This window comes from Bos javanicus, chromosome 11, assembly GCF_032452875.1.
Source record: "Bos javanicus breed banteng chromosome 11, ARS-OSU_banteng_1.0, whole genome shotgun sequence".
NCBI classification, from domain to species: domain Eukaryota; kingdom Metazoa; phylum Chordata; class Mammalia; order Artiodactyla; family Bovidae; genus Bos; species Bos javanicus.
In genome coordinates, this window is record NC_083878.1 from 26,597,969 (window position 1) to 26,622,514 (window position 24,546).

At 40.7% G+C, this 24,546-nt stretch overlaps 1 protein-coding gene across 1 annotated transcript in view; it reads left to right on the forward strand.

Annotated features, from left to right (window-relative positions):
* The first annotated feature begins 6,624 nt into the window (after positions 1–6,624).
* Positions 6,625–24,546, forward strand: part of SLC3A1 (solute carrier family 3 member 1) — a 33,790-nt gene continuing 15,868 nt past the window's right edge. The window contains exons 1-4 of the mRNA XM_061432236.1: positions 6,625–7,144; positions 10,610–10,789; positions 11,156–11,310; positions 14,252–14,377. Of these exons, the coding sequence (XP_061288220.1) occupies positions 6,715–7,144; positions 10,610–10,789; positions 11,156–11,310; positions 14,252–14,377 (891 nt within the window). The 5' untranslated portion in view covers positions 6,625–6,714. The remainder of the gene's footprint in view (positions 7,145–10,609; positions 10,790–11,155; positions 11,311–14,251; positions 14,378–24,546) is intronic.

The window sequence follows — 24,546 nt, forward strand, 5'->3', positions numbered from 1 at the left end:
CCAGCCTGGGCATACTCTCACGGTGGTGGCAGTTGTCTAGAAGAGGATCATGTTTTAAAGCCTCTCTTTGTGTCGAGTTTGTTGTTCCATTGTCCAAAAACAAGCCACGTGTCCCAGTCCAGGCTCAAGTGTGTTAAGAGATGGGAACCGTGGGGCAAAAGGCCATGTTCGACAGGGCTACAGGGATGCTTTTAATGACTGTCAATGCAAGTAATCTGTCATGTACCTGAACAATGTTTTAATTTGTATTTCTTTAATCCTGTTAGGAAGGTACTTTTGTTCAAAGACTTTTGTTGTTGTTCAGTTGCTAAGTCATATCCAACTCTTTGTGACACCATGAATTGAAGCACTTGAGGCTTCCCTGTCCTTCACTATCTCCTGGAGTTTGCTCACACTCACGTCCATTGAGTCAGTGATGCTATTTAACCATCTCATCCTTTGCTGCCCTCTTCTAGAACATTTTGCCTTCAATCTTTCCCAGCATCAAATTTTTTTCCAATGAGTTGGCTGTTCACATCAAGTGATCCAAGTACTGGAGCTTCAGCATTAGTCCTTCCAATGAATATCCAGGGTTGATTTCCTTTAGGATTGACTGGTTTGATCTCCTTGCTGTCCAAGGGACTCTCAAGCGTCTTCTCCAACACCATAGTTCAAAAGCATCAGTTCTTCAGTGTTCAGCCTTCTTTGTGGTCTCTCACATCTGTACATGACTACTGGAAAAACCATAGCTTTGACTGTATGGACCTTTGTTAGTAAAGTGATGTTTTTGCTTTTTAATACACTAAGTTTGTCATAGCTTTCCTGCCAAGGAGCAAGTGTCTTTTAATTTCATGGCTGCAGTCACCATCCACAGTGATTTTGGAGCCCAAGAAGATAAAATCTGTCACTGTTTGCACTGTTTCCCTATCTGTTTGCCATGAAGTGATAGGGCCGGATGCCATGATCCTAGTTTTTGAATGTTGAGTTTTAAGCCAGCTTTTTCACTCTCACCCTCATCAAAGAGGCTCTTTAGTTCCTTTTCACTTCCTGCCATTAGAGTGATATCATCTGCATATATGACGTTAATTTCTATTAACATCAGAAATGTTAATTTCTTATATATAATTTGCAATTCCTTTTACTCCCTTATTGAATGTAATTTAGCTATTGATTTTTGCAGCAATTCTTTGTATGTAGAAATAGTAAGGTTTTTGTGACATTTGTCAAGTCTCATGTTCTATTAACATTTCTTTTGCTATTTGGTTTCAAGAATGTTTTAAATAGTTTAACTTCTAACAAATCATGGTTAAATGTTTTATTTTGATTCACTGGTTATGTAAGTTGAATTCCTACCTCTAGCTAGGAAAAGTCTATTTTTCTGTTCCTTCTAATTAGAACTGTTTTTAAAAACATTGTACTCTGGACTATATTTATAACGTTAACCCCAGAATCAAATTCAATTTTATAGCTGAGGTAAGAAAGGCTTAGAGACAATTTTGTCTAAGATCAAGCAGAAAGCAAATGGAGGCAGGCTTGAATCTCACTTCCTCTGACTTAAAATTTGAGTCATGAAACTGTATCAAGGTAAGAACATTTGGCTTAGTGATAAAAATCTACACTTTCAGGCAGAATGTACTTCCCATTTTTCTGTTTTTCCTCCCCTCCCCCTCTCCATCCCCTTCCTTTTCATTTCTTCCTCCTCCCCCCACTTACTCATTCTCCCCTTATTCTTCAGCATATGTCACCTACCTTTAAGTAACTATTCTTTTATTAACTTAATAATGTACCTGGCACTGAGCTGGATGCTGGGAACTTAAAGATGACAATGCAGATCTTACCCTTAGATCACAGAGGCTATAAACAGGTAAGTGCAACGTGGAAAATCCTTCTATTTTAAATGTTTATTAATCTGACAGGTTATACGCTGTAAGATATTTTGGTGGGTTTGCTGTTAACTGGAAGTCTTTATGACTGAATGGCTTCAAAATTCATTTAATGAATCTTAGTACATGTATATTTAAAAATCCATTTATAATATATATAATATAAAATATATTTTTTGTTGAGTTTTGCTTTCTATATGTTTGTTTCTGTTTAATTTGCAGGATGTTTCTGTGTCCTGTGGTAGCCCCATTGTTCTGTTATCTGTTTTCCAGAGGGTTCATTCTTCTTTACTTTATTATCATGATTGTGTAACTCACTTGGGATTTGAATTTACTGAGGAAGTTTATCTACATTATCTCTGAGTCTTTGTTCCGATTATATGAGTTAGCTCTTAAAGCTTCCTTAGTGTTCTTGTTCCTTATTCATGTTTAGGAGTTTTAACAGGCAGTGTATTTGGCTTTCTACAATCAATATTTCCTTCTAAGTCTCCTTGATAATAAGTAAAACATACTTTGTACTTGGTGGGAAGTCTTAACTCTGTGGCTGTCCTCTCCAAATTACTGTCAACTTCTTCTTCCCTCCAGTGTTTCCATACTTTTCCCTGAATCCATGTCTTCCTTCTGCTTTTTGAAGTTTGTTTCTTTTCTCTTTAAATCTAAGTTTAAATCTTGAGTATGGGATGTTTGTGACGTTTGGGTGACTGATACTAGAAGGAATTACTTTAAGCTGAACTCTACAACCTGACTGGAACTTCTAGATAGACTCCAAACTCAAGGTTCCCTAACTTATTTTTTTTCTAATGGAAGAGTAATATTGATTGTGATATTAATTACAAAAAAACTACAAAAATCAGAAAAAGTTTAAAGAACAAATTATGTATCATCCATAATCTTAGAACCCAGAGATAAACACTTTAAACATATATTCTAATAGGGCTTTATATACGTGAGAAGTTTTTTTACATAATTAGAAGAATTACTTTATATCTTGCATTTTCCTCACTCAACACAATAATGTGAGATTTCTTCCATGTTATTAAAAATCTTTGAAAATATGTTTACTGACTAAGATTCTATGACATGGATTTACAGTAATTTAGTTAGTCTTGTGTCACTGAACATTTTGGTTTCCAATATTTGACATTATAAATGACACTGTAATTAATAAGCCTTATTGCTCATAAACTTTTGTTCCTGTCTTGGATTATTTCCTTAAGATAGAGTTTTGGAATTGAAATTGCCAAGTTAAAGGATATGAACCTCTTCTCCCCTTTTTATTACAAAAGTCATGATATGCTGAGAACAAATGACACAGGGTAAAGTGAAATGTATAAATCCAAGGAATCTCATCTTCAGTCTCTTATTCTCAGTCTCCAGGCAGCCACTGGCTGACATTCAATATGCATGCACAAATGGGTGTGCTATTTTTTCCCACATGATTCTGATCATATTTACTCTCCTTATCCAACTGTCCAACATCACTTACTAAATAATCCTTCTTTTCCTCACTTTTCAGATTCTAAATCTCCTTCTGTATAAGGAGTAGGGGTCCATTTTGGATGACTCCAATCCATTCAATTGATCTTTTGACCTAACCTAAACTTTAATATCAACTGCTCACTTTTTTTGAAGTTTTTATCTTAAAATCTGGTAGAGCTAGCCTCATTTATTACTCTGAAAATGTTAAAACTGATGATACACACTGCCAAATTACTTTCCAGAATTATGAGTTTACACTGGATCCTTGCTAGTACTATTATCTTTTAGAAATTCTTTGCCAAACTGATTGAAAATGCTTATTTCTCTAACATTAATGAGTTGATTTTTGTGAAATATCTGTTTACAACCTTTTTTTCAAGCTTTAACTGACATTTTTAAACTGATAATATGAAATTTTATATATGTATACATAATCAAATTGCCTACATCCACTTGATCATCGAAAAAGCAAGAGAGGTCCAGAAAAACATCTATTTCTGCTTTATTGACTATGCCAAAGCCTTTGACTGTGTGGATCACAAGAAACTGTGGAAAATTCTGAAAGAGATGGGAATACCAGACCACCTGACCTGCCTCTTGAAAAACCTGTATGCAGGTCAGGAAGCAACATTTAGAACTGGACATGGAACAACAGACTGGTTCCAAATAGGAAAAGGAGTACGTCAAGGCTGTATATTATCACCCTGCTTATTTAAGTTATATGCAGAGTACATCATGAGAAACGCTGAGCTGGAAGAAGCACAAGCTGGAATCAAGACTGCCGGGAGAAATATCAAAGACCTCAGCTATGCAGATGACACCACCCTTATGGCAGAAAGTGAAGAGGAACTCAAAAGCCTCTTGATGAAAGTGAAAGAGGAGAGTAAAAAAGTTGGCTTAAAGCTCAACATTCAGAAAACTAAGATCATGGCATCTGGTCCCATCATTTCATGGGAAATAGGTGGGGAAACAGTGGAAACAGTGGCTGACTTTATTTTTGGGGGGCTCCCAAATCACTGCAGATGGTGATTGCAGCCATGAAATTAAAAGACGCTTACTCTTTGGAAGGAAAGTTATGACCAACCTAGACAGCATATTAAAAACAGAGACATTACTTTGTCACCAAAGGTCCATCTAGTCAAGGCTATGGTTTTTCCAGTAGTCATGTATGGATGTGAGAGTTGGACTATAAAGAAAGCTGAGCGCCAGAGAATTGATGCTTTTGAACTGTGGTGTTGGAGAAGACTCTTGAGAGTCCCTTGGACTGCAAGGAGATCCAACCAGTCCATCCTAAAGGAGATCTGTCCTGGGTGTTCATTGGAAGGACTGATGTTGAAGCTGAAACTCCAATATTTTGGCCACCTGATGTGAAGAGCTGACTCATTTGAAAAGACCCTGATACTGGGAAAGATTGAGGGCAGGAGGAGAAGGGGATGACAGAGGATGTGATGGTTGGATGGCACCACTGACTGATGGATATGAGTTTGAGTAAGCTGCAGGATTTGGTGATGGACAGGGTGGCCTGGCGTGCTGCGGTTCATGGGGTCGCAAAGAGTCGGACACGACTGAGCGACTGAATTGAACTGAATGTCTAACAATGTATACATACCTTTAATGTTAAAAACATAAAGTTCTTTGGCATATTTATTACCAATGCATTTCCCAATTTGTCATATGTTCTTCAATTATATGCTTTGTTGTATAATAAATTTTATTCAATAAATTCAATCTTTGTAATTGCTTTTACTGTTCAAAAAATCCTTTCAATTAGCTCCTATGGTGAAAATTACCATTATGTGTGTGAGAGATGAAGTGATTTGGAAACATACAAGTTAAATTCCTTTAATTGTTAAAAAATATACAGTATGCCTAATTAGTAATAATGAGAGATGCTCCTTATCAGACGCATTGAATGAGCTAGATTTTGGGATTTACTCACTTAAAAAAATAACTTAGCCAAAATCAAACAGCTCATTTCTCTGTACCAATTACTGCTTCTAAGTCACTCTACAAATTAACAGTAATATTAGGAATTCATGTAACTTTCCTCACTTAAAACAAAAAATTTCTTATTTGATCAAAAGAGTCATAGAACCGTTTATTATATGTGCACTGATTAGAAGGAAGCCATGAATCATCATATTCTTTTAAGGTTTGCATAATCTTCTAGGAAAGCATACCTCACTTTTAATGCAGTTTCTTCTTGGTTGCAAATTTATATTTTATACTTGTCAATGATTAAACAAGTCTTTAGTGCTTGTATTAAGAACTGTTTACCTATAATAAACCACTTGAATTTGCTAGACATGAAACTCCCCATTCCACCATCCCCACTTGGAAAAGTGCTTCCAAGAATGGGCAACCATACTCTTCTGAAAATAGGAAACAAGACTGAAGGCACCTGGGGTCGAACTGAGCATACAAATAGGCATGTATCAGGTTGGCTTGAACTGAGATACAATAGTTTCAGTAACAAAGGTGGTGTTGTCTCCTGTCTTCAGATCCTCTTCCTCTTGGGTTTGTAGAAGAGACCTTCAAAATAAAAAGTAAAGAAAAGCATGTTTTCCCCTGCAAAATTCTGTTTCTTTTTCTCATATCTAGTTAACAAGAAAGAAAATTTAAGCTATTTTTTATTGTGGTAAAATATACATAATATAAAATTTACCACTTTAAGAACTTGAAAGTGTACAATTCAGTGGCGTTAAATACATTTACATTGGTGTATGACCACCTCCAGAACTTCTGCATCGTCCAAAATGTAAACTTTATACTCATTAAACAAGAACTGCTCATGACCTCCTTTCTTCCGACTCCCGTTATCTACCCTTCTGCTCTGTTTCTATGAATTCGTACCTACCTCACATAAGTGCACTCAGACGACATCTGTCCTTTTGTCTCTGGCTTCCTTCACTTAGCATAATGTCTTCAAGGTTCATCCATGTTGCGGCACCCGTTAGAATTTCATTCCTTTTTAAGGTATATGTCACAGTTTGGTTGTCCATTCATCCACTTGGCTTCTTTCCACCTTTTGACTGTTGTGATTAATGCTGCTGTGAATATTTGCAAGTAAGGTCTTAAACTGCGATGGAACGCTGTGTCCTTTTCCCATTTCACCTCCTCTGTGCCTCTGCTCCAGTCCAGATCTGAATCCTTCCATGTGGTTGACTGTTGCTACATCGGTCTCACAGGGTGTAAGGAGAATTTTTTAAAAACCCCACTTTACCTTTACCCTTTCTTCCTCGGCTGAACTTTGTCCAGTCAGGTTTATTTATAAACCATGAAAAGCTCATTAACACAATCAAGCATTTCTGCAAGCTCTCTTCTCCCTTTTGTTACTGAAGAAAGGCACCCGGCAGGGATAAGATTGTGAAACATGGCTGAGGATAAAAGCAAGAGAGATTCCATTGGATTAAATGCGAAGGAAGGCCAGACCAACAACGGGTTTGTACAAAATGAAGACATCCTGGAAACTGACCTGGACCCAAGCAGCCCAGTGGTCGGGCCACAGCACAACACCGTGGACATCCTTGGCCCCGGGGAGCCCGATGTGAAGGATGTCCGGCCCTACGCTGGGATGCCCAAAGAGGTGCTATTTCAGTTCTCGGGCCAGGCCTGCTACCGGATACCACGGGAGGTGCTCTTCTGGCTCACCGTGGCTTCCGTGCTCGTGCTCATTGCGGCCACCATAGCCATCATTGCCATTTCTCCCAAGTGCCTGGACTGGTGGCAGGCGGGACCCATGTACCAGATCTACCCAAGGTCTTTCAGGGACAGCAACAAGGACGGGGACGGAGATCTGAAAGGTGCGTGCCTTGAGACTTGGTACAGGGCGGGATGAGGTTGGTTTAGGGCTCTTCGTCCTGGAAGCTCATTATGCCTGGGCTGTGTGGTAATAAGCACATTCCACCCAGTATGACTTGATGATGCCTTTCTCCTTGTTTATGATATTTTAAAAAGCCACTCAGCAGAACCCAGCAATTCTTAGCATATGATGAAAGGATACTTGCTGGAGCCCTTTGAGCCCCCAAAGGGCTGTTAAGTTTATTGCCCAGTAGGAACTTTTGCATAGTCATCTGGTCTAACTTCCTGCATGAGCAAGTTTCCTCCTGAAATGTGTCCTGCTTCTGTACACTTTAGAGTTGGTCATCTCAGAGTGACTGTTTAGACTCTTTGGAATCCCTTTTCCAGGGTGCACAGTGGCTAGTTTACTAATCTGGCAGAGAGATTCTGATTAATAAGCAAAGCATACTTCATTATTTTAGAAGAAGATTAAGTGATATCTTTAAAATGTATAGACTGGGTCTTTAAAAGCTTAAATCTTGAGAAATGAAGAAAAGGTATAGTGTGGGTTGGTCATTAGTTGAATTAAGGATTATTTAAAAAAAATCCATCTTAATAAAGAAAGTAAAAAATATTTTTAAAGATATGCTAATAATTTCCTAGTGTGTTATGTATGGGATGGCCTTATTATTTATTGCTCAAGTGAGGACACAAACCAATTGCAGGAAACTGTCCCAGGCAAATTGGTTGATATGGTTACCCAGTTAAGGGAAACAGTAAGGAACAAATAAACTAATAAGATAATTTTTGATAATGCTATTTGGCTTGAAGAAGACAAAATAATGATTTAAGAGTATGGGATAGAGAAGGGAATGGCAACCCACTCCAGTGTTCTTGTCTGGAAAATCCCACGGACAGAGGAGCCTGATAGGCTACAGTCTTGGGGGGTCGCAAAGAGTTGGACACTACTGAGCAACTGAGCACACACGAATGTATTGGGTATAACTCTAGATGCCTGATATATAATAGCTTGCTGAATTGTTTGTTTTTGGCTAGTTGCTTGGCTCCCTTCCTGGTGCTTAGTATTCCTCTTTTCATTGCTGTAGAGTCTGTAAGGCCCTCCGTTTTGCAGCCCCTTCTTCTGACTTACCGAGAAGGCCCCAGTCCAGCATTCTAAAAGATGGCTTTCCTTGCACACCTCCTGTAACAGGTCACTACTACTTCCTCAATTAGTGGACAGCTTAGACTCAGAAACTGCAGCCTTTGAGACTGTAGTTGGTCTAGAATACAGTATATAAGGATAGATTTGTCTCAGAACTGTGTGGTCAAGGCCTGCACCTTACATGAAAATGTCTGAATACATCAGGGAGTCCTCACAAAACTATTAGGTTGGTACGAAAGTAATTGAGGTTTTGCACTGTTGAATTTTGCTTTTTGATATTGGAATACATTCTTAAATAAATGTGATTATGTTACGCATCAAAAAGAAAAGAGTATAGGAAGTGGTAATGAGCTTAGTCGAACTTTAAAATGGTTCAAACACACTCCTAAAATCTTCAGCTTTCTTTAGTAAACTAATAAAAGACTTCTTCTTCACACTCATATAATTTTTCTCTTAAAAATCATCCTGCATCTTAACTAATTGAAATACTATCTGACCTTTAAGATGCAGTTCAAACCCACTTCCTTCATTAATCTATTTAATCTCTTAATCAGAGGGGGCGCTACCCTCCCCAAACTCTTTCAGTGTTTTGGATGGAGCTGCACCTCTGGTGCTTCGGTGTAACGTATCTGGGTGACTTTCCTTCCAACCCCTCAGCCCCTAGCATGATTCTATCACCTGCTGCTGCTTACAAAGTAAATGCTTTGCAAAGTGATGTTTTGATGGAATAAAGCCAAAAACCCTATAGCCCTAAAATATACTACCCACTTCCTGGCCCTCCCTCTGTAATCTTCTAAATTCCCTGTGCAAAGGGCAACTTGTATTCACCTCTCACATTTGTCATTGCCCGTAACTTTTCCTTGTGGCTGCTTCCTGTAATTAATAGGTATTTTTTCTAGAGGTTGAGAGGATTATGTTCTAATTTGAAGAAGATGTTCCAGGTTTCAGTTTAGTCTATTGCGTTCTGTCCCCTGGAATGTGGACATCGGGAGATGCTTTGTTACTCTGTGTCCATTTGGCCTATTCATTTTTATCATCCTGTTCCTTTGTGCTTATTCTTGATATAAATCAAAATTTTGACTTTAATCTGACTTAAATCAAAATTCTTTTGTTGCCTGTTGATACTCCAGGAGGTCTCACGGCCATCCACGGAAGGGAACTGAAATATAGTCAGGACACAGAGAAGCAGCCTGACTCCTGCTTTGGCCTCAGCGACTTCTGATAGGGGTCCCACAGGAAGTCACTGCAGACTGAGTACTAAACTCAGACTCTGCATTTAGGACTCTGAACTAGAAGCACTTCCCCCCACTAACTGCTAATTATCCTACGGGGTCCCAAGTACAAGAGTTTCATTCCTATGTCTCTTCTCATCTAAGTCTAAAGTTCTCTTCTGTATAAGTGTTTGACTTCAGTGCCATCCAAAGGAAATAGAATGTGGACCACATAGGTAATTGACAGTTTTCTAGCAGCCATATTAAAAAAGTAAAAGAGAAACGAGTGAACTTAATTTGAATAATATACTTTGTTTAATCCAACATATCAACTATCATTTCAATATATTGTTGTTGTTCAATCGCTCAGTTGAATCCAACTCTTCACGACCCCATGGACTGCAGCATACCAGGCTTCCCTGTCCCTCCTCATCTCTGCAGTTTCCCCAAGTTCACATCCATTGAGTCGGTGATGCCATCCAACCATCTCATTCTCTGTTGCCCTCTTCTCCTTCTGCCTTCAATCTTTCCCAGCATCAGGGTCTTTTCTAATGACCAGCATCAGGGTCTTTGTTACATATAATCAATATAAAAATATAAATGAGCTATTTTACATTCTTTCTTGTCATACTGGGTTTTCAGTGTCCAGTGTGTGTTTTACATTTACAACACATCTCGGTTTAGACTAGTCACATTGCAAGTGCTTGAGAGCCACGTGGCAAGTGGCTGCACACTGGACAGTGCAGCTTAGATCACGTGACCATCCAGAGTGCATACGCTATTCTTTGTATCTTGGTACTTAGCAGCATCTGGCTTGGATTAGGTGCTTGAAACCATGTGTAGAATAAATTAACAATAGTGTAGTTTTGGTTTTAAGTATAAAATATGAACAAACCACAGACAGATTTTTTAAATATTATGCACTGATGTTAAAGTTCAAAGGTTATTGCTAGAAGACTAATTTGCTGTTGGTTGTAGAACTAGACCTTGCTATTTGAATTTTACCCAAATTCAAAACAACCCCAAATATTTCTGTCTTAAGCCTATTCGTTTTATTTTTAATCGTTCAACTGAAAAAACAAACTATTTTTCATGGCTTTGACTTTTGCCTTCAGGTATTCAAGATAAATTGGATTACATCACAACTTTAAATATAAAAACTGTTTGGATTACTTCATTTTATAAATCATCCCTTAAAGATTTCCGACATGGTGTTGAAGATTTCCGAGAAATTGATCCCATTTTTGGAACAATGAAAGATTTTGAGAATCTGGTTGCAGCCATACATGATAAAGGTAAATTTAATGGAAGGTGGGTGGGATGGTTTAAGGAAAGCATTTCTCCAAATGCTTCAGATCAGATCAGATCAGATCAGTCGCTCAGTTGTGTCCGATTCTTTGCGACCCCATGAATCGCAGCACGCCAGGCCTCCCTGTCCATCACCAACTCCCGGAGTTCACTGAGACTCACGTCCATCGAGTCAGTGATGCCATCCAGCCATCTCATCCTCTGTCGTCCCCTTCTCCGCCTGCCCCCAATCCCTCCCAGCATCAGAGTCTTTTCCTGGCTTAGAGCATTTTCTTCCTCACTATTGTATTATTCTAATATGATATTATATAATATAATATTATCTTACCATTTGAAATGTTTTCACGCACTAGGTTTAAAATTAATCATCGATTTCATACCAAACCACACCAGTGATAAACATGCTTGGTTTCAATGGAGTCGGAACCGGACAGGAAAATATACCGATTATTATATCTGGCATGACTGTAACCATGAAAATGGTACAACCATACCACCCAACAACTGGGTAAGTCCCAACATGCTTGATTTACAGAAGTAAAATTGGCAGATCTTCAGTTATTAAACTGGCTATTTATAAAGCCCTGTTAAAGGAAAATGAATGATAGCAATAGTTTAAGAGAAGGGAAACAAATTTCCCAAAGAAATAGAAATGAAGTCCCAAGCTTCTAATCATCTGTGGGTTTGGATTTCTCATTTCGTTGTAGAGCTGATGTGTTTTAGCATATTAAAACCTATGCTCTTTGTTAACCTCTCTTTCCTTTATTTCCCCCTCTGTCCAGCTGAGACCGCATGTCTTATTAGTTTAGTAACTGTCTTGCTACCCTCCAGACCCTTTTGCCTTTCTGATTTTTTGACTCCGTTGTCCAGTAAAATGGTAGCCATAAACGAACTCAACCATCCATTTTTTCTTTACCTGAACTTTGGTATCCAAGCCTCTGGACATAGTCATTGTCCCTATCTGGACTGATCCATCCACTCTTTTGGGGGAATTTTACTAAATCCAACTGATCAACATGCCCTGTCTCCTCTTCAGACATCTTACCCACCTTCACTGCATCTCATCACCCTCAGCAGCAAACCCAACTTTAAAGGGAGAACAGAAGCTGACACATCCTGTTCCTGTTCACCTCTTCTGCACAGAGACCTTGTCTCTCCTGCTTGAGAGAAAGCCCAGTGAAATGTGTTTTAGATAAACAGTGAACAATTTTTAGTGTAAAATATTTGGAATACACTTACACTAAAAAACTATTCATTGCTTATCTGAAATTCAGATTGAATTGAATGTCTTGCAGTTTATCTGGCAGCTCTCCTTCTGTCCCAGGTCAGTCCCTCTGTGTACTCTAATTCATCTTCTCTCCTGCTTTCTAACAGACCCTTTTTCTCTGGATCATCTCTCCCCACTCCAGGGCCTCCCTCTTGACCTCCATAAGCACTAAAAGAGGCTAACCCCTGGGCATCAGCTTTTAAATGACCCAAGGGCACTCAAACAATGTGTGTCTAAAGTTGACTGTGTGCTCTTTTCTCCCAACCTCCCGTATCCGAGGTTATGTGAATAGCAGTAATATACGCAGCCTGGTGAACAGCCCTTTAGCAAGTCCTGGCAATTTCACCTCTTCCCAGGTGGCTTAGGTTAAAGAATCCACCTGCCAATGCAGGAGATGTAGGTTCAGTCCCTGAGCCGAATAGATCCCCTGGAGGAGGAAATGGCAACCTGCTTCAGTATTCTTGCCTGGGAAATCCTGTGGACAGAGGAACCTGGTAGCCTATAGGCCACGGGGTTGCAAAGAGTTGAACACAACCGAGTGATTGAGCAAACACACAATTTTCCTTTTTACCAATCCACCACTTTTTAAAATAATGATGACATTAGCAAACATTTGCTAATGCTTACTGTGTGCCAGGCTCTGAGTGTTTTATATTGATTATATTCATTAACTCCTGTAATTCACTATAGAGGCTTATGGGTTGGGCTTTAATTCCTGTTTTACAGATGAGCAGACTGAGGCAGAGAAATGTTAAGCACCTTGCCCTGGTTCACAGCTAATAAATGAAAGGGCTAAAGACTGTACCTAGTCTAATTTTTACTGAGTGAACATAAATTGGTACAATGTTGAGGTCTTAATTTTACATTTCTCTAACTGCTAATGATTATTTATCTAATTACTAATTATTGATGTACTAGTTGCCTAATTAATAATGATGCTGAATATCTTTTTATACATTTATTCACTTGAGCTTCCATTTCTGTGGAACATCTGTTTAATGGTTTCTTTCTCCAATTTTTTGTTGGATTGCTGGTCCCTTTGAAATAGATTTGCAGAGTTTACTTATTTATTTTTTTGTATTTTGTATACTGATCTTTCCGTATACTGATATATGCTGTAAAAATCTTATCCTGGTTTTTATTCAGGTGGGCCATGAAGTGAGCTGGAGAGAGAATGTTTCCTCAAAAGGCATCAGCTACTACTTAGCTTGGGCCAGTCGTTGCCATGGAAATGTGGACCCAGTGTGACTAGGTCTTTCAACTAAAAATAAAATATTTATGCAAGTCCCTCAGTTTGTAAATGTTGTCTAGATGTTCTCTTTAGTGTGAAATGAACAAATGGCCCAAGACAGAGCCCTGAGGAAACCTGACACAGGTTCCTCCTTCTGGAAATGCCACGGATGTGAGCTTCTAGAAGGAGGAAAGCAGCACCCCTGTCAAATGCTGTTGGCTGCCAACCTGTGAAGTCACTGTGTGTGCGTGCTCAGTCACTTAGTCATTTCTGACTCTTTGCTACCCCATGGACTGTAGCTGCCCAGGCTCCTCTTCCCATGGGATTTCCCAGGCAAGAATACTGGAGTCAGTTGCCATTTCTTTCTCCAGGATATCTTCCTGACCTGGGGATCGAACCTGGGTCTCCTGCCTTGCAGGCAGATTCTTTACCATCTGAGCTATAGGGAAGTCCTCTTGAAGTTGCTAGATTTCTTTTATTCCTGAGGGCTAGCAGCATTTTAAATGGAATGATTCTAATATTTTTCTAAAAATATCATTTAAATAATCTCTCTATTTGGATTCAAGCTCCAAGATCAGTGGAACGTGTATTTCTCCCAAATTGACCATCATTTGCTTTTCTTCACAAACAGGAGTCCAGGGCCTGGACAGAAGTTTCAAGAAAATAGATTAGAAATGCCTGCTCCTTACATTGAGAGCATTGGCTTGATGTTGTGGTTGTTGTGAACAGTTTCTACTGTACAAACACATCACAACCACTTTTGTGGGGCACTAGGCCAGCAAGTGGAATTTTAGGGAATTAATTTAACTAGTGCTCTCACTAGAAGGAAAATTCTGGGGACTTGTGCACTTGGTCTGCATGGGGCTGACGATGACAATGATCATTTCTTTGTGGGCGATACCATCATAGAAACCATGCTAAGGAACTGATCTGCTATTTTCTGTTTGCTAGTTAAGTGTATATGGAAACTCCAGTTGGCACTTTGATGAAGTACGAAAACAATGCTATTTTCATCAGTTTATGAAAGAGCAACCTGATTTAAATTTCCGTAATCCTGATGTTCAAGAAGAAATAAAAGTGAGTACAGACATCCACATAAACTTCTCCATTTCATGGGTGCATAAGTGGTTATTTGCTACCCTTTGTGTTAAATAGTAATTGTATGAGCAAAATCAAGCAGTGCAATTCAGTTCTGGGATTAAGGTGTCTGATGCAAATACAGACTCTCAGATATGTCAGTGGCTCTTTCCTTCCTCTAACCCCAAATAATTGAAATGGGTGGAAGGCAGAAACACCTGTTACCTTAGCTATGAGATGCCTCTCTGCCTGCGCTAAGCTGGCACAGCTCCTGGGTCTGGACCTGGCCTCATCATTGGCTTCAGGGAGCTTCTGCGTGAATTATTTAGCTTTTCTGTGTCTTGGATCCCTTGTCTATGAGACACGATTGATGGTGCAGTGTTTGTCTCAGAGGGGCTTTTTGAAACATGAGTTGATATAACCCACGCACAACATTTCTGTATTCACTCAGTAAATATCGGCTTATTATCTGTTCCATGTCAGTTCTGGTTCTAAGCAGTGGGAATGCAACAGTGAATCAAAAACCCCACCCTCAAGGAATTCCCAGTATCCTTAGGGGAAGGCAGACAACAGCTAAATATTTAACATGTCAGGTGGTGATGAAGGCTTAGAGAGCTTCGCAGTGCCAGTGAGAAGTGGGCTCAGAGACACCCCTATGTTGAGGTCCCATTTGCACAAAACCTGATGTTTGCAAGGGAGCCATGTGAACAGCTAGGGAAAGAGAACTTCAGGCAGAGAGAAGAGCAAATGCAAAATTTTCTGGGGGAGACAGAGCTCCATGTGTTTCAGAAATGACCTGGGGGCTCTGCGCAGAACTGCCAGGCACAGCAAGTGAAATTTCAAGATGTTCGATTAAATTTTAATTTCAGTTAAACAATGACTAGTGCAATATTTGATACTTTCTTCTACTAAAAAATTTGTTCATGGTTTATCTTAAAGCTTAACTGGTCGTCCTGTATTCCATGTGGCAACACTATCAGTGCACTTCAGTGAAGTGAGGGACAGGGTTGGGGAGTTTGGGTGTAAAAATGAGGGTGAGGGCTGATGCTGTGGGGCCGTGAATGCTGTCATAGGGACACTTGCTGAGCCAGAGATGATGCTCTGTGGTCTGATGATGCTCAGATTTCCTGCAGCACCCAGGTGAGAGTTGCTGGCACTCACACCTGTATAGTGGTGGTTCTAACAACACCTGACACATAATTCACAGTAAACATTAGCCCTGCTGCTGTTTTCATTATTGCTGCTGCTGTGGCTCTCATGGGCAAGAATTTAGGATACCAGGGTAGGGCTCTGAGGCCGGTGAGGAGGAAACCCAAATAGAGCAGAGCAGGGAGCTGTGGGTCTCTCTCTACAAGTCATCATGTCAACCAGATGGAGAGGATGCCTTGTTGGAGTCACTAAGAACACCTGTGCCCCTTAGTCTGTTCTTGTTTTGTTTTTAAATAACAGCTTTATTGAGATATAATTGACATATCACAAAATTCACCCCTTTCAAGTATGTAAGTCAGTGGTTTTAGTATGTTTACAGGATTATGCAAGTATCACTACTAATTTCAGACACTTTCATCACCCCCCCAAAGAAACCCCATACCCATTAGAACTCATTCCCTCTGGCTACTGCATTTTCTCTCTTTGAGCCCTGGAAACCACTACTCTGCTTTATGCCTCTATAAATAAGCCTGTTCTGGACATTTCACATAAATGGAATCATATAGTATCTATATAGATGTCTGTGACATCTATATTATATATTATAATATATAATAATCTGTATCTATATTATATCTATATTATAATCTGTATTTAATTTCTTGAGAAACTGTTTTCCAGTGTAGCTGGACCATTTTACATTTTTATTAGCCATGTATGGAGTTTCTATTTACTCTGTATCCTCATTGACACTTGCTATTGTCTTAGCTTTGATAACAGTCATGCTAGTGAAGTGGTGTTTCACTGTGGTTTTGATTTGCATTTCCCTGACAGCTGACGATAGTGAGCGTCTTTTCATGTGCTTATGTTTTATTTGTATATTTTCACTGGGGAAATGTTTATTCAAATCCTTTGTCTATTTTAAAACTGTGTTATTTGACTTTTTGTTGAGTTATAAGTTTTTGTTTTTTTTTAACACATTCTGGGTATATGATTTGCAATTAATTTTCTTCCTTTCTGTAGGTTGTCTTTTTACTTTTTTGATGGTGCTCTTTGAAGCACAAGAGTTTTTAATTGCTGTAATCTTCAACTTATCTATTTTTTTTTCTTGCTTATGCTTATAGTATAACATTTAAGAACCATTGCCTAACTCCAGGTTGTAAAGATTTAACTCATGTTTTCCTTTAAGAGTTTTGTAGTTTTAGCTCTTACACTTAGGTCTCTGATCCATTTTTTGTTGATTTTTGTATTTGGTAAGAAGGAGTCTAACTTCACTCTTTTGCATGTAGCTATCCAGTTATCCCAACAATATGTGTTTAACAAAGATTATTCTTTCACCATTGAACTATCTTGGAACCATTTTGAATATCAACTGATCACAAACATTGGGGTTTATTTCTAGACTGTCACTTCTGTTCCATTGATCTATATGTCTGTCCTTACGCCAGTCTGGATTACTATAGTTTTATAGTAAGTTTTGAAATTGGGATGTGTGAGCTCTACAACCTTGTTCTTTTTTTCCAAGATTATTCGGCTGTTCTAGGTTCTTTGCACTTCCCTGCGAATTTTATTACTTGCTTGTCAGTTTCTGCAGAGAAGCCTGCTGGGATTGTATGGAATCTGTGGATCAGTTTGGGGGAGTATTGCCATCTGAAGAATATTAGCTCTTCCGATCTGTGGACACAGGATGTCTTTCTACTTACTCAAGATCTCCTTTAGTTGCTTTCAACAGTGTCTTCTAGTTTTCAGTGTACATATCCTGCACTTCTTTTAAATATATTCCTATGAATTCCTTAGTTCTAAGGCTATTTTTACTATATATGTTTTCCAGAATTTAGATGAATTGCTTTGCGATCTTGAGAAGTAGGCACCTTGTCATGGCAGCCTTGTCTCATTTGGGGATGGGGAGGTAGACACAGTCAGCCCACTAACGAGGGGTTAGTTTTAAACTTCTCTGATGGAGTGTGAACTTTCCTCTTCTCCATCACTGAAGATCATTTATACACTCACGCCCCCAACTCTTATTAGGCACTTACTTTTTGCCAAGTGCTTTACCAGCATTATCTCATTTAATGCTCAAAACAAACCTAACTTAGGAGATTTTATGACCACAACTGTTTTACAGAGAAGGAAACTGAGGCTTAAAGAGGTGACACCACCCACCTTGGGACTAAGGGGACAGGATTCAAACCCAAGCACCGAGATTGTGGCATCCCTGTACTTAAATTAACCATAGCTCCTTGCCTAATCTGAGGCAAACTGCTTCTCTCTCTGTGTTTCACTTTTTCTACACAGTTTTTGTAAGCAGGTTTTTAACTGGAAATTCATAAATGGGAGCATAAACCAGTTGGTTTATCAGGCAGTGGATTTCTCCAGGCTCCTCGCGGCAATATTGATGGATTGCCTGGAGATGTTTAGACAAATGTGATAAATTTTGCCAAAATGTGCCAGCAATACATTAATTCTTTTTTGGCTAACCCAGCAATTCTCTTGAAGGCATCCAAGTACTGGAGGACATAAATAGGAGCCTTAGTTACTAGCCTTGCAGGATGAAATCCCTCTTGAGATGAATCATTACTGCCTCTGGTTGAGAGGTTAGACATTTTTTTGCAAGGTTTTTAGAAGGTTTCCTATTAGAGGTAAATAAGAAAGGCTGAATGCTGTAAGGGAAGGCTCTTCGCTCCTGGAAAGGGAGCTTTCACATGAAGGGACTTCTGACATCCTCCTCCCCCTAGCAGCACTTATCTTAGAAGCAGAGTTATGCAGGTTAATAATCTGCAACCCTGAGAATTTGTGATGAGGAGGCATTTGGAATGAGTTGTGCTTGCATACCAGCTTGTACTCAGGACCTGAGCCTTCTTCCTCGGGGCTCCCATCAGATTTCAGCTTATCTGCACGGTGGGAGGCTGGCAGGCAGGAGACACCCAGCACAGAACATCCTTCTTCTTCCTCTTTGTCCTCTCCCTTGCACTGGCCATTAGGGGTTTGGCTCTGCCCTGAACCTTCCAGGGCTAGAGCTTTTTCAGCTAGAGAAATCAGGAAGTCTTCTCAGAGGAGGGGTGGCTTATATTTGTCTAGTATTTTTATAATTTTCCGATCAGTTTTTAAAAATTTGCTCTCCAAATCCCTTATTTGACAAATAAGGAAACTGAGGCCTAGAGAAGTGATCAGTAGACAAGCTGCAGAGCAGGGAAGAGATTCCAGATGGCCTGGCCCCATGTCTGGGGCTCAGTCTGATTCCTGAAACCACCCATGTGGGAAGGCTGAGCCCTGGATTAGAGGAGTTAGTGTATTTATAGCAACTGGCAACTGGGAACCAAGATGCCCTCCTGGCTAAAGATGGGATACAGAGCATAAGTAATGGTTCTGTTCTGCCTCTACTGAGCACAGTATTGCTGGAGACAAGCAACTCAATTCAAAATAAAATATACTCACTACCTGCTTTATAAGCCAGCTCAGTGCTTGATGCTCATCACTGCAACATCATTATACCACGTGTATGCCATGCACTTCATTATAAACCATTCCCTCATTAAACAGCATGTGCTGTGTATTGGCTATATGCCAGAGTAGGCTGATTCTGAAGATGGAACCGTGTTGTGGCCATCATGGGCTATGATAATATATTCTGGAGGGGGGTGGCAAACAAATGGGAAATAGAGGGTATACCTAGATATAGATATATAGATATCAGCAATGATTCCTAGAGAGTGAGAAAGAATGACCCATGTTGTAGCCATCATGGGCTATAATATATTCTGGAGGGGGGTGGTAAACAGATGGGAAATTACGGTAAAGTGTGCTGAGTGTTCATGGCAGTAGGAAGTAGGAGAATGCAGGGCAGGGACCTAACCTGGACACAGAGTGGGAGAGACTGGGGAAAGGTTTACAGAGGAAGCAATGATAGCTAGAGGGTGAGAAAGACTGAGCCAAGCAAAGAGACACAGGTGGGAGTGTCCCCAGCAGAGAGAAAGCACAGTGGAAGTGCTGGGAGTTGTCCACTGTGGGTACATGTTGTCCCGAGAGGGGGTGTGTGATCAGACGAGGTGAGAGAGGTGGGTAGGAACCACATCATGAGCTGCATTGGAGGACATGGTAGGTGCTTGTCTTGGGCAGGGGAATAATTTTTAATTTGCACTGGGAAAAATCAATATGGTTTGTGATGAAGGCATTTGAGTAAGGCAGGTTTGAAGGCAGAAAAACTGGGGAGGTGGGTGATGCAGTAACTAGGAAACCTCCCAGTGGGACCAGTGAGGGTGTCGCGGTTGCAGAGGCATCATCAGTCCTTAGAGAGGAGTCTGGTGTGACTTCCAGGTTTCAGATTTGAATTCTGGCTGGGTGGCAGGTCCGTTTCCTGGGATGGGAGATATGGGAAGAATGGGTGTGTGTGTGTGGGGGGTCTCAGTTGTGTAGAGTTTGAGCTCTCTGTGAGACATCCAGGTGTTCAGTGGGTAGCTGGCTAGAATGCCATGGAGCTCAGGGGAAAGTCTGGTTCAGAGATAAAACTTTGAGACTTGTTGCCACGTGGACAGTGCCCACAGAGGTCAGGCAGGTAATATCAGTGAGCGAACTGGGCTGGCTGAGGTGAACCAAAGGGCCATTTGTCATTTATCTTGAGGGGGTTGTTGTCATGTGGGGATGATGGCCAGGTGTAGCAGGTCCTCCCAACTAAAATAATTAAAGTAAAGGAAGGCCACATAACAAATGGAGTACCATCTGAGCCACCAGGGAAGCCTGTAAGGGCACCACACGGTTCCAGTTACCGTGTACCACTTACTTGTTGGATGACCTTGATCAAGACGCATCATCTCTCTGTGTCTCAATTCCCCTGATGGTAAAATGGGAACAATAATGGTACATGCCTTGTGGGGTCATTTGGGGATTAAGTGGTTTAACCTTTGTAAAGCACTTAGGATAGTGTGGTGCTTATTATATATGTAAGGGGTCCCCAGCCTCCAGGATCTAATGCCTGATGATCTGAGGTAGAGCTGGTGTAATAATAATAACAAAAATAAAATGCGCAATAAGTATAATGAGCTTGAATCATCCCAAAACCATCCTCCCACCCACAACCCCTGTCCATAGAAAAATTGTCTTCTGTGAAACTGGTCCCTGGTGTCAAAAATGGACGATATAAGTACTTGTTAAATAATCAATAAGTGATAGATAAATGAGTCAATACTGTTGTGAATTGAAATGAACAGAGGGTGTAAGATGGAGCCCCAAGGAGTATGAATATTTAAAGGACTGTTGAGCAGACAGAGAGGTCACAAACCAGGAGCGTGGTATCCTGGATCTAAGTCCTGTGAGTATTTCTAGATGACAGGGTTAGTCTATGTTGTCAAACACAGCAGAGAGGTCAGGTATAAGCTTCCTGGGTAGCTCAGCTGGTAAAGAATTAACCTGCAATGCAGGAGACCTGGGTTTGATTCCTGGGTTGGAAAGTTCCCCTGAAGAAGGGATAGGCTACCCACTCCAGTATTCTTGGGCTTTCCTGGTGGCTCAGACAGTAAAGAATCTACCTGCAATGTGGGAGACCTGGGTTTGATCCCTGGGTTGGGAAGATCCCCTGGAGGAGAGCACAGGAATCCACTCCAGCATTCTTGCCTGGATAATCCCATGGACAGAGGAGCCTGGCAAGCTACAGTCCATGGGATCGCAAAGAATCAGACACGAATAAGCGACTAAGCACAGCACAAAGACCAAAGCATCAGTTGACTCTGGCAGCAGTACCTCATTTAATCCTCAGAGAATTCCTGTAAAGCAGGTATTATTTTATTGATGAAGAAACCAAGGTTTTGGAGGTCATGCATATAACCTAAGTCATGCAGCTGGACAGTGGGGGAGATGGGACGGTCCCTTATGGGTCAGATTCTGGAGCCTGTGATCTATGTCCTGCTTCTGGAAGAGTCAGCAGAGAATTTTACCCAGATTTCTAAAGACCAGTAGGGCTGGTTTGCCTTCCTTGCTTGTAGAGGATATGGTTTTCTCTCTGTCTTTCTGAAATATCCTATGCTTTCTCATTCTTTCTCGAGACGGATGACCTGGGGTATATGTCATTATCAAGAGGATGTCTTGCATATCATCACGTGTAACAGCAGAGCCTTTCTTTGTCCCAAACCTTTCATTTTACTTAAGTGGATCCAGTAATGTCAGTCACCTCAAAAGGAAAGATTTGCCTCAAGGTTTTGAACTGATTCCTTCTTCACTCAGAGGAGCAAGTTGTTTAACGAGAAAAGAATGTAGACATGTCTGGTGGAAAAACCAGGGCTGCGTGATGTCATGGGAGTTAGTTAGAAATTGGAGACACAATGTACTGTCCCTAGAGTCCCATGGTCCCTACATGGGTCACCCAGACCTGGGGAACTAGGCTCCATGCCCATTTCTGCATCCGGCACACTAGGGGAGCTTAATTGGCATAAAGCGATGGTTAACCAAGGAGATCCAACCAGTCCATTCTGAAGGAGATCAGCCCTGAGATTTCTTTGGAAGGACTGATGCTAAAGCTGAAACTACTCCAGTACTTTGGCCACCTCATGCGAAGGGTTGACTCATTGGAAAAGACTCTGATGCTGGGAGGGATTGGGGGCAGGAGGAGAAGGGGACAACAGAGGATGAGATGGCTGGATGGCATCACTGACTCGATGGATGTGAGTCTGGGTGAACTCCGGGAGTTGGTGATGGACAGGGAGGCCTGGCGTGCTGCAATTCATGGGGTCGCAAAGAGTTGGGCAGGACTGAGTGACTGAACTTATACTTAACCATTAAAATCTGGAATTCTCTTTTTTTACCTGGTTGAGAATAAATAGCACAATGAAAATATTTTTCAAGAGCCATTTAGCAAATTTTAGATTATGTGGGTGAAGACCTCAGCATGTAAAATGCCTCTCAAAATGGATACATGTATATGTATAGCTGAATCTCTTTGCGTCCACTGGAAATGATCCTAGCATTATTAATTCACTATACTCCAGTATAAAATAAAAAGTTTAATAAAAAATTTTAAAAAAGACTCTCAAAAACAAGCATCCGGCTTTTTTAGTTTTGTCTCATCAAACAATGATAACATCTCTTACCAGACTACAGTGAAAATCCCTGCCAGGGCCATATGCCTATGCTGAGGTCCGTGTTTCTCGTTCTCTAATGTTGGCTCGGTAGCTAGCAATGCTGCGATCCCCAAAGTGAATGAGGACCTCAAGAAGAGAATGAATAGCTTTATTCTCGGAAATTAGTGCTCCAAAGCTTAATGTTTACAACTGCATGGCGTTTAATGTTTTCTACATTCTTGTCAGAGTCCGCTTGAGTGGATTAGTTATTTGTGCCCCCCCGATTCTCTTCCATTGTTCTCTCTTGTTAAGAACAGCGCCACCTAGGGGTGGATCCCGATTGTACGGGATCTGAAGGTTATAAAAACTAGGGGCTTTTTTTAAAGTTTAAACTTTTTATTTCATATTGGAGTATAGCTGATTAACAATATCTTAATAGTTTCAGGTGAACAGTGAAGGAATTCACCCATACATATACATGTATCCATCCTCCAAACTTGGGGGCTTTTTTAAAATAAAAAGAGTATAAAATTAGGTACGGGGAAAAAAAAGTGGTTATTTAGAATGAAAAATGAATGTAAGTAGAAAGGGAGGCCATGCAGTGAAGGGTTCTAAAACTTAAGCCTGGTTAGCTTCATGCCAAGTGGGTCCTTAGAGCCACTATGGATCCTGTTCTATGAATGAGGTGCCTTCCTATCTGGGGCTTCTCTAACTGAATCTTAACTGCCTTCACTTCCTGCCATCCTGCTGCAGTGACCTCCCTGGCAAGTCCTGCTGTGTCACCCTTGTGTTACCATGCTCCTCTCTTTAACAGCTTTATCGTGTCTGTGACTTCAGTATTTTTGCATTAATATTTGTCTAGCTGAGGATTCTTAAAAAAAAACCATGAGACCTAGGATTGTGTCTGGGTTGTGTTGTATTTTGCATGTGGTTCTAGTTCCAAGGCCTATAGCTAAGTGCTTGGTCCCTAGCTGGAACCCAAATACTTACTGAATGAATGAATTTGTGAAGAAGGATGCTACTAAGAATAGATTTGTGGGTCTTGTACCCCAAAGAGAAATTCCACTGGGTAGGGCCAGCTTAAGGGCACTTGGGTCAGCTATGTTCAAAATGAGGCTTGTCAGCAGCAGAGTCTGTTCTTAGATTCGAAAAATTTGTTTAAGCTTTGCCATTCAAAATTTCACCTTAAACGGACTGACATCAGCCTTGCGTTCAGCCTAGAGAAACCTTTGGGAGCCTTGACCTGCAGCCTCAAGAGGCCCCATATGCCCATGTAGATACAAGAAAGACACTTTGAATCTAGCAAGTGATTTGGGGACAGTCCTTATTTGAGGTCTATAGCTCTGTTCCCCTCACTAGGTGAAAACTGGCTTCTTCACTCCAGTACTTTAAGTTACAGGTGGTTCTGCTCTAATGTGATGGAGTGGGTTGCCATTTCCTTCTCCAAATATGATGTACACATTCCTGTAGAAACTTCCCTTTGGCAAGGATTGAGCTGAAAGGAGAACAGGGAGAGCTGTTGTTCCTTTGCAGAAGGGTGTCTTTCGGTGAGTGCAGGCGTCGGCCCAGCTGGGAGGGGTTGGCAGGGGGAGGGGAACTGAGACCAGGCCCTCTGCTTTTCAAGGTCACTGGTCTTCTTAACTGTCCCCATGCAGGCCAAGTCATCCTCTGCCTCCATGCTTGACTCATGCTGTCCCAAAACAGTCCCGAATGTTCTTCTAGGCTTACTCTTTGATGGTATCTCAAGCCAAGCTCTAGCTTTTCCTTGCCCGAAGGCAGGAAACACATGGCTGTGCCCACCCATGTTAACTTAGATCTTCTTGGTGCTCCAACAGTCATGCAGACCGAGGAAGCTGCTCTCATGATGCTGAACCGTGTCCTGCCTTGTGTTAGGTAACCCTCTCACGTGTCCCCAGCTACTGTGTAGATGCCTCGAAGCCAGCGAACTGGCTGTACTTCTTTGATGTCCCAACA